The 14,403-nt window shown below is 35.5% G+C and overlaps 1 protein-coding gene across 1 annotated transcript; it reads right to left on the bottom strand.

Annotated features, from left to right (window-relative positions):
- Positions 1-10,899: 10,899 nt before the first annotated feature.
- On the bottom strand, positions 10,900-12,802 carry LOC133038212 (uncharacterized). The gene is made up of 3 exons (XM_061116300.1): positions 12,772-12,802; positions 11,551-12,032; positions 10,900-11,466 (listed from the first exon to the last, which is right to left on the bottom strand). Exons 1-3 carry the CDS (start codon positions 12,800-12,802, stop codon positions 10,900-10,902), a joined length of 1,080 nt encoding a protein of 359 aa, XP_060972283.1.
- Between the last annotated feature and the right edge of the window lie 1,601 nt (positions 12,803-14,403).

Here is a 14,403-nt window from a genome sequence, read left to right on the forward strand (position 1 = left end):
GTCCATACATTAAAAATAATTAAAATATCATATCAATTAATTAAAATAATTTGAATTTATTTTTGGTATGTAATTACACAGTGTATTTACACCCAATTCTCATGGGGGGTATGAGAATTGGAGAGAGTAATTGAGGCCTCCCAATTACCTCTGATTACACAGTTACTATGTAATTACGTGGCCACACAAACACGTTAAACTGTGTAATTACCTCCAATTACATCCAATTCCAATTCCCAGGTGGCTTTCCAAACGCGCCCTAAGTGGGAATTCCACCAAACTCATCAATTTTTTTTTTAAAAAAAAAATATATAACTTTCAATTAAAAGAATATGATTACAGCTACAAGATCTTAAAAAACTATGAGGAATATTACCATTCCACAATACTTTATTGTCTATCCTAGTTGTAATTTAGCCAAATCATAAACTAATGTATTATCACTCCTATACATATGACAAACTTTAACATTATGGGAACAAAGACAATAAAGATTAAGTTTCCCTAACCAAATCTAAAAAAGGCTACAAATCTTCATTACAAGAGTTTATTCGGTTGGCTGACATTTGAGAATCAGTCTCCACAATAGAAATCAAAAGGAAAACTGTGGCACACCATCGAAAAGCCCCAAGCAAAGCTTGGTCTTCTGAAATAAAAGGGCAGGGGCAGCAAACATAGGCCTAATTAACCCAGCAACCACACCTCCTAAGCTATTATAGTCAACACTGCTCCTTGTCAACTTTTATACTAAGATTGATTGAGAGGTTGCATCTATCAATGTTTAATTTGCAAGTACCAAATCCAAATGCAACCTTTTAATATGACTCTTTGACAAGTTTTGAAGATGAACAATATCAATTCTCTTCTATTGTGCTTGCTTATAGTCATGTGTAAAATCTCTAACCCTTACCCAACCATATATCTTGTCTTTTGCAAACCTTCTTTTCTCAAAGATAATTACATTCCTATCATTCCAAATTTCCTATAGCAATCCGAGGCATTATTCAAACAAATTTGCATTAAGTTATTTAAAAGCTTGGGAAAGAAAATCATAAACATTAATATATTTATGTTGTTTATAAAAGGAGTACAGGGTAGAAGATTTTCAAATCTATCGAGTTTTGTAACAATACAAGACAACATGAGATGTAGACTTTGTTGAAGTAATTAGTGAATAATATATTATGAATATATAAAATATCAATATATTTATAAAATGAATATGTTAATTGTTGAAAAATAATTAATAAAATTAGAAAATTCTTTATTCATATAGGAGTGTATGATCTTGTTGTTAGGGTTTATGTCTTAAAAGTTTGTAAAGACATTTCTGTTTATAAATAAGAGTTGAACATTTTCATATATACTTGACATTTAAATTATTAATATTCAATATTAAATAATTTATATACATAAATATCGAAAAATTTATTATTCATACATGAGATTGTGACTTGTATTGTAAGGAGAATTAAGATCACTTAGCCATAAATAAAACAGTCAGCAACATATTAAAATTTAGGAATCTTTAATCAACAATTGCTACTGTATAGTTCACTAATGCCCGTTATTCGGTGTTGTTTACCGAGATTTTTAGAAAATAAATTATAATAAATTAGAACCGAAAAAATAAATAATTTAAAGAAAGAAATAAAACAACACACGAAGTTTTTACATGGTTGGAATGTTAATAAGCCTTAGTCCATGAGTCAATATTATTATGTATTTTTGGCTAGAAAAAATCTTTGATAATACAATGAGTGTAAGTTCTCTATTTTTCCTGAGCAAGTGTTGTTAGAGAATTCAATCCTTAATTCGAATGAATTAGTTGGTGTTTATAATGTTTATAGGAATTATACTTAGTTTCCCTTTTTTCTCTAATGGGGAGTTTACATGAAAATACATAAGGTTGGGTGTTGTTTTTGTGAGGCCTAGCCCATGAAAGGATCGGTGTGCTGACTAGGCAAATAAGATACGATTAAGTTGTCAATACCATGTAATTGTGGGAAATTATTTATGAATTAATTGCTTGATCTCCATTTTATGTAGTTTTCCTTTGTAGCTCGATACGATCTTTTATCTGAGATTTGAGGAGAAAAAGGGAGACCACACTTGTATTCTAGGAACACGCTATTTGGCCCTCCGAGATCTCGGTACTGGAACTACTTCTAGATACGGGTTGTCCTTGGCAGAAGCTTGTGTGAATATGGAGCTAAGATACCTTCTTGGAAGGTCTTATCTAACTTGGGCTTGACCCAAGTTATCTTCCTTGAGCCCACTGGTGGGCTTTTGATACTGAGCAGAAGTCCACGTGTTCCTTGTCAAAAATACAGATAACATTTACTCCCCAAGCTTCCATAATGTTGTGTAGTGTGGAAGCTTGCCCCAATCCATATAAATGGAAATGTGGAGGTTGGAAAGTAATATTTTTATTTCTTTCTAGGTGCTAACTGATCATGGAAGGTGAACTTTCATCTTTTGAGTTGGGAAATAAACGTGGCAATCATCTATTGGTGGAGGTATACATTTATCGAGGAGTTACTTTCCTGGAAAGATTTTATTTCAACGACTATTCATTGTTGGTGCAAAAATTAAGAAAAGCATTTTTATCATTAATTTGGGCCTCGATTCCAGAGTGCATTAATTGCTTGACACGCTTAGCGTCTAGACTTTCGAGTCGTTGGATGTGCTTCTGCTTTTGGAGATAATATCTTGGATCGTTCATTCTTTTTTCACGTGGATAGCCACCTCAGGTATAAATACCCTCAAAAAACACCATTTACCACTTTTCTCCAAATTTAAATTTTCAATCGTTTGAGTTTAAATTTTCTTGAGAGAAAAATGTAGTGAATGAACCCTGTTGACTCAGAATTCGATCAACTGATTATGAAGCCTTATTAATAACTGGTAATCATTGCATGTAAATAATAATAATAAAAATAATAAAAGTGACATACTGATTTATAGAGGTTCATCCCCCTTGATTAGCAGGTAATGACCTAATCCCCTTTTAGTTGTATTCACCCTTGAGATAATACCATGCAGATCACAGGTTAAAACCTTGTAATTTCTAGCTATGGCTCTCTTCAGTATTACAATAGTGAGAACAATGTGTTACAAATAAAAAACTGGTAAGATCTTGTGAAGAACTTATGAAGATACTTGACTTAGTGTCTAGGAGGCATTGATGGAATGTGAAGATTGAGAGAGAGGGAGTCTTTGGGTGTGTAAGAATCTTAATGGAGCCCCTCTAATTCCTGTGGAATGACTTAGGGCTTGAGAGAGTGATCTAATGCCATTTATATAGTGTAGAGCTAACAAGAGATCGTAATTCAAATAGGTGAAGATATTTCGTTAAAATAGGGATATTAACATCTTTTTATCTATTATATAAATTACAGAAAAAGATAGTTAAATTCTTAGAATATATGACTAATATCTTGAGGGAATATCTCTATATTCGTGGGCTGTTGGACTTGTCCCATAATTCGTTCAGCTTGTTTGGAGCTGTTTGCATAAGTTGGCAGGCCAGTCCTATTTTTAGGGCATGGCTGGCATGTGTCCTCCATGGATTAGCCATGTATGGTCCAGCCAACCTTTTCCACATAGCTTTTCTGTTCAACTTTTTTGTACAGCTTTGCTGTAGAACTGCCTTGTACAACCTTATTATTCTACTTGGCCGACCAGCTTTCCTTACAAAGGCTAGGCCTCCTTAGTTGAACAAACCTCTTTGGTCTGACAATTATTCTTGGCCAGCCAACTTGTTCTCAAGACCTGGCCAGCCTATAAGCTTCCCTTGGCTAGGCTACAAGCTTCCCTTCCCTAGATAGACATGGTTGGTCAAGTTCTTGATGACCTGCTTAACTCCTTTTTCTTATTCTTGCTTGGCAATTTTGCTTGATTACTTTAGAATCCTTGAAAGTTGGCATGTCGTGTAAGGTGACTTTGTCCTATTATTGACAAGTTTTATTTCACGTGTCTTAAGTTTTTACTATGTGGGCATGCCAAGTCAGATGGGAAAAATTTGGGATAATATTTGCCCCCAAGTCCCTGTTCGGAAGTCTGTATGAATAGGGAATTTTTCGCTCTTGTCTTGACTGTAGGAACCTTTACTGAGCAGCCTTGTCTAATCAAGTATCAAACTTTTTAGATGATGTGCTTTTAAACCTTTGATCTTCTCTCTCCCATGTATGCCTTTTACTTTCCTCATATGCTCTCTTTCTTTGAATCTGCCATTGATGAGTTTCACTTTTAGAGTAGTCTTTCCACATTATAATCTGCTTGATAGCTTTAGGATGCATAATGTTTGAGTTTTTGATGAGCAAGATCGACTCTTAGATTGGTATCTTAGGTTTGTTAAAGACCCATGTCCGACTATTAGATCTTGTTTAGGAACTCTGTCCAATACTTAGATCCTATATAGGAACTCTATCTGGTACTTAGATCATGTATAGGAACTCTCTCTAAGACTTAGATCCTGTCCAAGAACTTTGTCCAAGACTTAGATCTTGCCTAGGAACTCTATCTAAGACTTAGATCCCGTCTAGGAACTCTGTCCAGGACTTAGATCCTTCCTAGGAATTCTATCCTATCAACATAGGTCAATTGTATACCCTTGTTTGGTAATTTCCCTTTTTAGGAGCTCTGTCCAGTACGTCTCGGGTCAAATCTTCCCTAGCCAGTCAATGGCCTTTGATTCATAGGCTACCCAGTTCATGATTCTTGATACTTTGTTGATTATTGGCTTTGTATTTCAAGGATGTCTAGTGAATACCCTTAGGTTTTGGCCAGTTAACTCACATTTTGTCTAAGTCTTTTTATGTTTTCTGGTTGTTAACTCGTATTTTGTCTTTTTATGTTTTTGTAGGGATGAGCTCACACAACTTTTTGGGAGGTGACATCTGAATTAACGAAGACTTACTCAGTGTGGACAGCTAGTCCTTCTAATACTACTTTGAACCCATCGACTCCAGTTATTATTCTGAAGACATTTGAGGCTTTGTTGTCTATTTTTATGCTTTTATTTTGGGTACTTCATCTTTTGTTCTTGTATGGCCTTAAGGCCTTTTACTTTTAAACTAGTGATATTTTTGTTCTTGTATGGCCTTAAGGCCCTTAACTTTTGAACAATGTTTGTGTGTGGTCTTAGGGCCTTTTACTTATGAACAGACGATTGGCCAGGCAATCTTTAATAACATGTAGCTAACCGAGCAAATTTTACTCTCAAACTTATACTTTTTATGTCTAATCTGAAGTATGCCACTCACACTTACTTAGCTTTATATTTTTTTCTTATCAAAGCTTTAAATTTTGCTTAAGTTGAGCTGTGCTTGTTCGATACTATACGGTATGGGTGCCCTCCAAGTGATCGAGCAGACTTATGGTCTCTTGGTCGCTTGTAATTCACCAAGTACTATAGACGTTTTGCCTGTGTATTTTCTTGGAGGGACTTATTTGTATGCATGTTGAACTAAAAAAATAAAGATTAACTCTAAGAAGTTATCTTGTTAGCAAGTTGTTTGACATAGTTTGGAAAGGGAAACTCTTTTATCCATTTATTGGTCTTACATATGTGTTATTGCTGTGCAACGTACATTTTTTTTTTTTTTTTTGATAATAAAAGCTTACAATCATAAAGTCTGCTTTCATTCATCATTTTGGCTACACCTGCACGGCATACTAGGCCAGGGCCACGACTAAAGAGTGGTGGAAACTTAGCTCTTTTATACTAATTCCTGTATGGTGAGTCGTACAAGAACCACTACTGAAGATTAGTGTTTTTACAAGTTGGTTACTGGTAGTACTTTTTGAGATGTTCTCCATTCCAGTATCTTGGCAGGGGAACCAATTCTCTGCTCTCATTGTACGTGTCAAGCTTGTACGCACCTATACTTGTTATCTCTGTAACTTGGTGCATACCTTCTCAATTTGGTCTAAACACTCCTCCCGCAAGATCTTTGGTATTCAAGAATATTATTCACAACACTAAGTCTCTTACAAAGAATTTCCTTCCCTGACTTATTTATTGAAGTACCTGGAAACTTTTTGTTGGTAGGCATACAACTTTAAGTTGGCTTGGTCTCTTCTTTCTTCTATTTCTCAAGGAATTCTGCTAGCAAGATGTGGTTTGCTTCTTGGTCATAGTAGGTCAAAGTACCCTTGTCTGAGTATCTTTTTGGACAGGCTTTGCCCCCAGCATGATTGTTACATAAGCCTTCATGCACTTCTATCAACAGTCATTCAACTTCTTTCTTAGTAACACATCTTAGAGGTGGCATTGAGAAACCACGTCTGTACATAACCCTATACAGGATTAGATGCCTAACATCTTTCTTTCTCATTTTTCTTGCTTCATTCTTACTTTTTGTCAAGAATCATGTCTAGAGGTATGCCGCTATGGGTGTCATCCATGTTGGGGTGTCATCAAGCATGTCTATTTCTTCTGAAATAGTGATGCTCAGTTCTTTATAGAACTAAATGGGCACCAAGTTTGCCTTGTCTCTCAAGGTGTTGTTGGCTAGACGTGCTAGTGCATTGTTTGTTGCACTCCCTTCTCTGGGGACTTACCTTATAGTATAGCCTTTGAGCTGACTTAGTAAGTCTTGAATCTTGCTCAAATAGGCTATCATTTTTTGCCTCGGCTGTATTTTCACCTAGGATATGATTAACGACCAACTGGGAGTCGTTGTATATGTCCAGGTAATCTGCCCGCACTTCGTGTGCTAACTTGAGGCCAGCAGTTAGAGCTTCATATTCAGCTTCATTTTTTGGAGGCTTTGAAATTAAACTATTTTTCCCTGTGCAGCTATTGCCCCATATGTAATGAGGGCAATGCCTCAAAAGACAAGTGGTCAATACAGCTTCCGTCAACATGTAACTTCTAGGCTGAATTTTCTTGCTCTTGCTTTTTCTCTTGCTCTCGCTTTTTCTCTAGCTCTTGCTTTTCTCCTGATTCTTGTGAGATTTTAGGAGATATGCATGTGCATTTGGCCACAAAGTTAGTATTAGCTTGGCTTTTTATAGCCACTCTTGGCTAGAATGTGATCTCGTCTTGGCTAAGTTCAATGGCCCACTTGAATAGTCAACCATATGCTTCAGGTTTTTGTAACACCTGTCACAATGGCTAGCTGGTTGGTGTATATTGTTTCAAGAGTTTTTGTAGGAGAATGAAGCATGTGTACTTCTCTCATTCTTGAATTTCCCTTTTTTGATATTATTTTGACTAGAGTCATTGTTATTGCGTTTGCTTTCATTATTCTTATTGGTTGAGGGTTGGTCGGTATTTCGTATGCTGGCTGGTATGTTGGACATAAATTGGGCCTATGACACCCTGAGCCTGTCCAACACTAGCATATCTTCCTGTCTGGGCCTGCCGGACAGCTTCTTCCAACTTTATGAAGCCATTAGCTCACTCAAGGAACTCTTTCATGTTGTTCGTTGAGATCCTTTTGATATCTTTCTGAAATTCACTTAACGGCAAGATACCTCCAAGTATGGTCATATATCGACCTTCTTCTAATAGGCATTTGACCTTAGTGGCCTCAGCCATGAATCTTTGAATGTAGTCTTTCAAGGGTTCGCCTTGCCTTTGTTTTATTTCGACAATGTCCTCTAGTTGTGAAGGTATTTGCTTACAAAGATGACATGGTCCACATTTTCCCGCAAATTCCTTACCCAATTTGGGTAATCCTCGAACAATTCCTACATTTGATAATTTTTTCTAATTTTTGTAATGAATGTGTCCAAGTTTTTCACGCCATAAATTAGTGGATTTATCAATAGCAGAATGACAAGTAACATAGGTATTGAAAATGTAACAATTATCATTAAATCTAAAACCTTGCAAAATAATTTTGGCATTGATGTTAAGAACATAACAATGATTACTATCAAAGTTAACACTGTGACCCTTTTCACAAACATGACTAATGCTAAGAAGATTAGCCTTTAGTCCTTCAACCTATATCACATTTTAAGCTTGGGAAGACTTTCAAAATTAAGAGATCCCACCCCTATGACTTTTATAGCTAGACCATTGCCAAAAGTAACTTTACCACATTGCATTGGTCTAATGTGGTTGAGATAATCTTTTTCACCTGTCATATGACTAGAATAACCACTGTCAAAATACTATATTTGAGAAGCAATAGATTGAAAATAAGAAGAATCAACCAACATTTATTTTTGACGGCCCATTTATTTTTTTAGTAACATATTCATTTCCAAACTATTTAGAATCATACATCTTTTTCATGGTAACATATCTAGGTCAAATGTGACATTTATTCTACAAAAATAGCATAAAGGAATGAACCGATTCCTTTTTCCTTTGGAGTTTCCAAAATTACCAAACTGCTTCTTTTTTGTAACAACAATGCACTTTGCTACAACAATATAACCTTGCAAAGTGGAGTCAGAAATTCCATAAACCAAACTTTCAGATTTTACAAATCTAGAGTTTTAACAAAATCTAATCCAACATGACTTATTTGCCCAGATTTCTGGACTTCTTTAAAATGTTAAATCCTGGATTTAGCATTTTAACATTCCTTTAAAACTTTCAAGTTCCTTAGTTAATGATACAATTTTAGAAGTTCTCGAATTCAACTCAAAATCACAACATTTATTTTTCTCTTCATGGTCTTTGATGTCGTGTAATAATGTTGGATATATTTTACCAGGATTTAGATTTACTAACAAGTATGTTTCATTAACATGCTAATATGAACTCTAAAACAATGAAATAAACACATATAAAGTTTAGGAAACCTTACATTGGGTGCAGCGGAATATAATGACTCCTTCTGTTCAGATCTCTAGCCCTTGATTCCTTTCTGTAACAGAGCATCACCAAGATCTGAACCTGGATCTCTTGCTCTCCTTCCTTTGATGCTGATTCTCCTTCTTGTTGGTTGATTTTCCACAGTCTTACACACTATGATTGAGATACCACTTGATGTGTGTGGGCACTCACTCATTCACTCAAGGATTTCGAAATTTAGAGAAGAAAAGAAGAGAGAAGGTGGCGGCTAGAAATTTTTCTCTGAAGGAATGATATGTATCTCTTCTTTTTCTGAAGCCACCACTACCTATTTATAGGTAACTACCTAGGTTTAAGTTAGAATTATTTGGCATTAAAAAAATAAAAAATTAAATGATAAAAGCCTACAATAGTGGCCGGCCTGGGCTTTGGATAATGGGCCTCACTTATGCAATTTTGCTGTTTTATCATTTTTGCATCTCATTTTCTCAAAAACGCCAATTTTCAAATTCAACCATTTAAATGCCAATTCTAATTATTTAACAACTAAAATTAATTATTAAATAATATTTTCATTTAATATATTTATTAATTAGACATATAAAGTCTCTTAATTAATAAATAAACCTAGAATCTCTTTTCTTTACAATTTCGCCCTTGCTTAGTGAAAATTCATAAACTAGACATAGTCTAACTTTAGAATTATAATTGATTAATCAAAATCAATTAACTGAGTCTTACAAGCAGTATGGTCACAACTAGTATGGGGACCATGGGTCTATATATCCGAGCTTCCAATAAGCAGATCAAGAATTTATATCTTAAATTCACAGACTTATTAATTCTTCGTTGAATCCACGCATAGAACTTAGAATTGCACTCTCAGTATATAGAACGCTCTATATGTTCCACGATATAGATACGTCATTAGTTATCCATTGTCATAATCCTAATTTGATCAATGATCCTCTAATAGATGATCTACATTGAATAGGCACTAAGTTACCGTTACACCTTCAATGTATTTTATCCTTAAAACACTTAGCTCTGTATAAATGATATTTCAGCGAAGTGAAATGAGATCTCCACCATTTATCTCTGTTTAGCCAAGCTCGAAGGATATCATCGTTTCACTTCTAAATTCCTACAGAAGTTATAGATTCCATATTTATGTTAGCGCTCCCACTCAATTATACTATCATGTTCCCAAAATGTACGTATCACCCTGACCTAAAAGTAGGCTTAACTAACAAATCAAAGAGCATGTATAATACTCTTGAGATCGAACCTAAACATATCAGGATTAAGATCATTTGATCTAGGATCAACGGGTGATATTGAATTGAATAGATACTACGGTAAATTTTAATATATCTAATCAAAGTTCAATATCGGTCCCTTCCGATGTATACTCCATACATCCAATGCTGGTAAACTTTGCCAATGTCCTGGAAAGGACATAACACTTATCCAAGGTGTAAGAATACCTATCACTGATTATCATGTCAGTCTAAATCCAGTGAACTGAAAAATCAGGGAATAAACTTTCGAACATATAATTAAGATTATATTCCACTGTGTTGACAATACTATAATCATTAACAAATTGATATGTTCTGGACTTAAATAGAATTCATAAATTATGTAAATAATCATGAAATAAATCATGTGAACCATGCAACATTAAATGTTATTTCTGATCTTTATTAATAAGTAAATCTGAATATATTGAAATGAGTTTTATTTAGGGCATAAAACCCAACAAATAATTCTTTATTAACTTTAACCAAAGAACAATTCTCACCACATTACCATATAAGATTCTGCCAAAGATTCATTGTCAAGTTCTAACTCATCTAAATCCGAACTAATTTCTTTATTATTGACATCGGCCAATGTATTGCTCAAACACAAGAATTTTTCTTTTTCTTGTAAATCACTTGACAAAATGGTTGTTAAGGTAACTTTTTTTTTTTTTGAATAAGAAACTTTATTAAAGAAGGTCCTTCAATAATAAGGACGATAAATTAGCAGGAATAGAAGTCCCACTAAGAGTACAACCAGTTTTAGAATAAGAGTCCCTTGCAAGGAAATGGACCACATTATTCGCAGATCGTTTGACAAAAGTGATAGAAACATTAAAAAGAATAGAAAGTAGTTTTTTTGGAGTCGTTTATAATACTACCATATGGAGAAAATACATGGACTTTGCTGTTAATAGCATGAACGACATTAAGACAATTCGATTCCACTTGAACATTCTGCCAATTGTTTCCTTTTATCCAACTAAGCGTTTCTTTTATTGCTACCGCCTCAGCAATTTCAGCACGAACTGAACCAAGTTTTCTTGATTGAAAGGCCTGTAAGAAGCTGCCATCATGGTCTCGTGCTATAAAACCCCAACAAAAACTTTTTTGATCACCGAAGGTTGCCCCATCAACATTAACTTTGATCATTGGGTATGTCGGTTTAGTCCAATGCTCAAGACTTTCTACAGTAGCAGGAGCACTATTAGAGAGAGTCTTTGATAATGATTGAGCGCTTTTCCATTGATCTAAAGTGAGTTTTGCAGATGAGATAACTCTGTCGACAGAAGGTTCGATGTTATTCCAAATGAGGTCATTACGGCATCGCCAGAGGGCCCAACAAAGCATGGAAATTGTTTCAATTTTTGAGGCAGTCCAGTGGGAGAGACCGTGATGAAACTAGGCAACAAAAGTGTGTTCAATACTATCTCTTGCAGAACCGAGAGCTTTCCTTAAACAATTCTGGGCGAAGGAACAACTAACAAAAAGATTGAGAGAAGTTTCAGGAGATGAATGACAAAGTGAGCAAGTAGTGTCGATAGCAACATGTCTGGATTGAAGTTGAACTTTGGTGGGTAAACAACTGCTGCAAGCTCTCCATAGAAGGTCTTTTACTTGAGGTGGCAGGTGTAATTGCCGTAAGGAACTCCAAAATATGGACAGAGGATCATCACCCCAGTTGCCTTTTAACTGTTGCAGCAGGTGGTAAACAGTTTTAACTGTGTAAATACCAGTTTGATCTTTGAGCCAATACAAGTGGTCTTTAGTAGCAAATGGCGAAAGTTGGAGCTGAATGATGATGTCTCTGTCACGATCATCAAAAAGATCATTCAAAATGTCGAGATCCCAGTCTTTGGCATATGGTTTGAGAAGAGAGGAGACGAACTGGTTATAAAGAGTCGAATGAGATGAGTGGATATAGCCATCATTTTCAACTGGGAGCCAGAGATCGTTTAGAATGCTGACTGAAAAACCAGTCCTTATAAAGTGAAACGCCCTAATGCTAAGGCACGCTACAGTGCTTTTTCAATTACAGTGCAATCTTCGCTAATCGAAGAGTTTTCTTGAAAAACGTGTCAAATTAAAACTTTTATACTCATTAATAAACTTTATAATATATTAAAATATTTACAAGTGCCGGGATCCCATTTTTAAACTTTTTAAAAGTAATATTTCAAAATACACATTTTTAGGTCGTACAGCGACTATCAAAATACAATTCCCTGATGTCCCGAGACCGAACACTCCAGGTCGTGCTGCTTTGACATGTACAATCCTATCCGAGCTCAGGTTCACCCCAGTTCAGTTATCGCCTTTTCTTTACCTACACATGAAAGTAGAATCTGTGAGTCAACAGACTCAGTAAGAAAAGCATATAACATATCATATAACTTCCGACTTGTAACTAGGCGCCCGTACACCTATTTACAAGGCTTAACAGATGAGTAAGAACGTTCTAACTAGCTGTGCTATTGACCACGATATCACCCACTATCAGCACTATGATCGCACTGCGGGACCGGCACTATGTTCGTACCGCTATAATAGCATCAATAGCACCCAAGAGTATAATTGGCCATGATATCACTCTTAACCAGTACTGTGCCCGTACTGCCGAACCGACACAATTGTTGTGCCGCTATGATAGCGCCAATTAATACTCTCTAGGATGAATATCACTCTTAACCAATACGATGCCTGTACCTCCGAACCGACACAATTGTTGTGCCGCCATGATATCACCCAAAACATATATAATCATACATACAACATGCATATATCTCATATAACACGCTATATACAGTTCTTACCTGATTTCCAAATTCAAGTGTGCTGACCGACCTGAACGGAAATGTTCGCGCTAGATGGATGCCCTAATCACATTAATTGTAACACTGATGAGTGACTCGCTAAATCACTTTCCGGGGACTTAGACTTGAAACTAAAAGTTTTCCTATCGATAAACATCATGGCGATACCCTAAATATCTCAAAATTGGGAAAAACTAGGGTTCTAAAAATTCCCCCAACCGGCAGACCGGTCCCAACCGGAAGTCCAAAAATTGGAACACCAACCGGTCGACCGGTTAGTTCAGGTCCCCCATAACCGGTCGACCGGTTCTGTGCTGGGAACACAAAAACCAACGCCCTTAACTCAATTCAATCACAAACCTTACTAAAACTTCCAAGGTACCTATACAATGTATAAACAACAATTTCCAACAAGAAAATCACAGAACAAACCAATAAATTCCAACTTGCCATTAAAGCTCAAAGCTTGAGTTTCAAAACTCAAGCTTGCTTAGAATTAACACCAAGCACCAAAATTAACTACCAGAACCTCTAAACAACCAATATTGAACATAAAAACCGAACCCTAAACATTTCTAAACCTAACAGCCCCTATTTCACAAATTCACCATTTCTAACTAAGCAAAAACTTGAAAACTAAAGGGGAGTTCATTAGGGCTTACCTTAGATTAATTTCTCCCTTGAATTCCTTGCTAAAAACTCAGAAATCAACAACCCTTTCCCTTGATCTTGCTGGTTCGAGAAGAGAGAGAGAGAAGAAAGAGAGCTTCTCCTTCTATTTTTGGTATTTCCTTCTAATTCCTCTCTTTCTAACTAAGTAAATTAACTACTTAATTTTGGCTGAGAAAAAAGGTTGCAAGGTGTCACCAAACTAGGGCAGCCACCTATCCCACCATTTAACCAAATGACAATAATGCCCTTTGACCCAAAACTAGGGTAAATCAAAAGCTAGGGGTAAAATGGTCAAATCTCATAATCCCGCTCAATCCCGATAATTATTTTCTCTAAAATATTTCCCGCTAAGAAATAAAGTTCTAAACTTACCCATATGATCAAACTAGTCATCCATCGCATTTTCCGTTGTCGCCGAGCAAAAATTACAAAAATTGCATATTTCACATATAAACTAAATAATACCCCTAGAGTTTAATAAAATCTCTGAAATTGAGAAATTATAACTCTAATATTTATTTCTAAATATTGGGGTCCTAAAATAATTAAATTCATAAATAATAATAAAATATTGAAAATTAGTGCTAATTGCCTTTACTAATCCAAATTACTAAAGCGTTCATTACATAAAGCATCTACAGCCAGCAAGAAGCAGACTTTTTTTTTTGTCTCAAATAAGCTACGCCAGACGAAATTCAGGTTTGGGAAGTATCAAGCCTTAAAGATACGCCCAACAAGGCTGTTGTGATTAACCAGAAGACGACATCCTTGTTTACCCAATAAAGCAATATTGAAATCTCTCAAATTTCTAAACCCCATTCCGCCTTTGGATTTGCTTTTACTGAGATTTTTA

Source organism: Cannabis sativa, chromosome 5, assembly GCF_029168945.1.
Source record: "Cannabis sativa cultivar Pink pepper isolate KNU-18-1 chromosome 5, ASM2916894v1, whole genome shotgun sequence".
Taxonomy (NCBI): Eukaryota; Viridiplantae; Streptophyta; class Magnoliopsida; order Rosales; family Cannabaceae; genus Cannabis; species Cannabis sativa.

Excerpts from the sequence above, each read along its gene's own strand:
- LOC133038212 (XM_061116300.1), bottom strand. The coding sequence starts at position 12,802 with ATGGCGGCACAACAATTGTGTCGGTTCGGAG. Across the intron at positions 12,033-12,771 it reads ACAATTGTGTCGGTTCGGAG|TCAGCATTCTAAACGATCTC; the intron begins GTACAGGCATCG and ends CTGGTTTTTCAG. Across the intron at positions 11,467-11,550 it reads AAACTTCTCTCAATCTTTTT|TTTCATCACGGTCTCTCCCA; the intron begins GTTAGTTGTTCC and ends TTTGTTGCCTAG.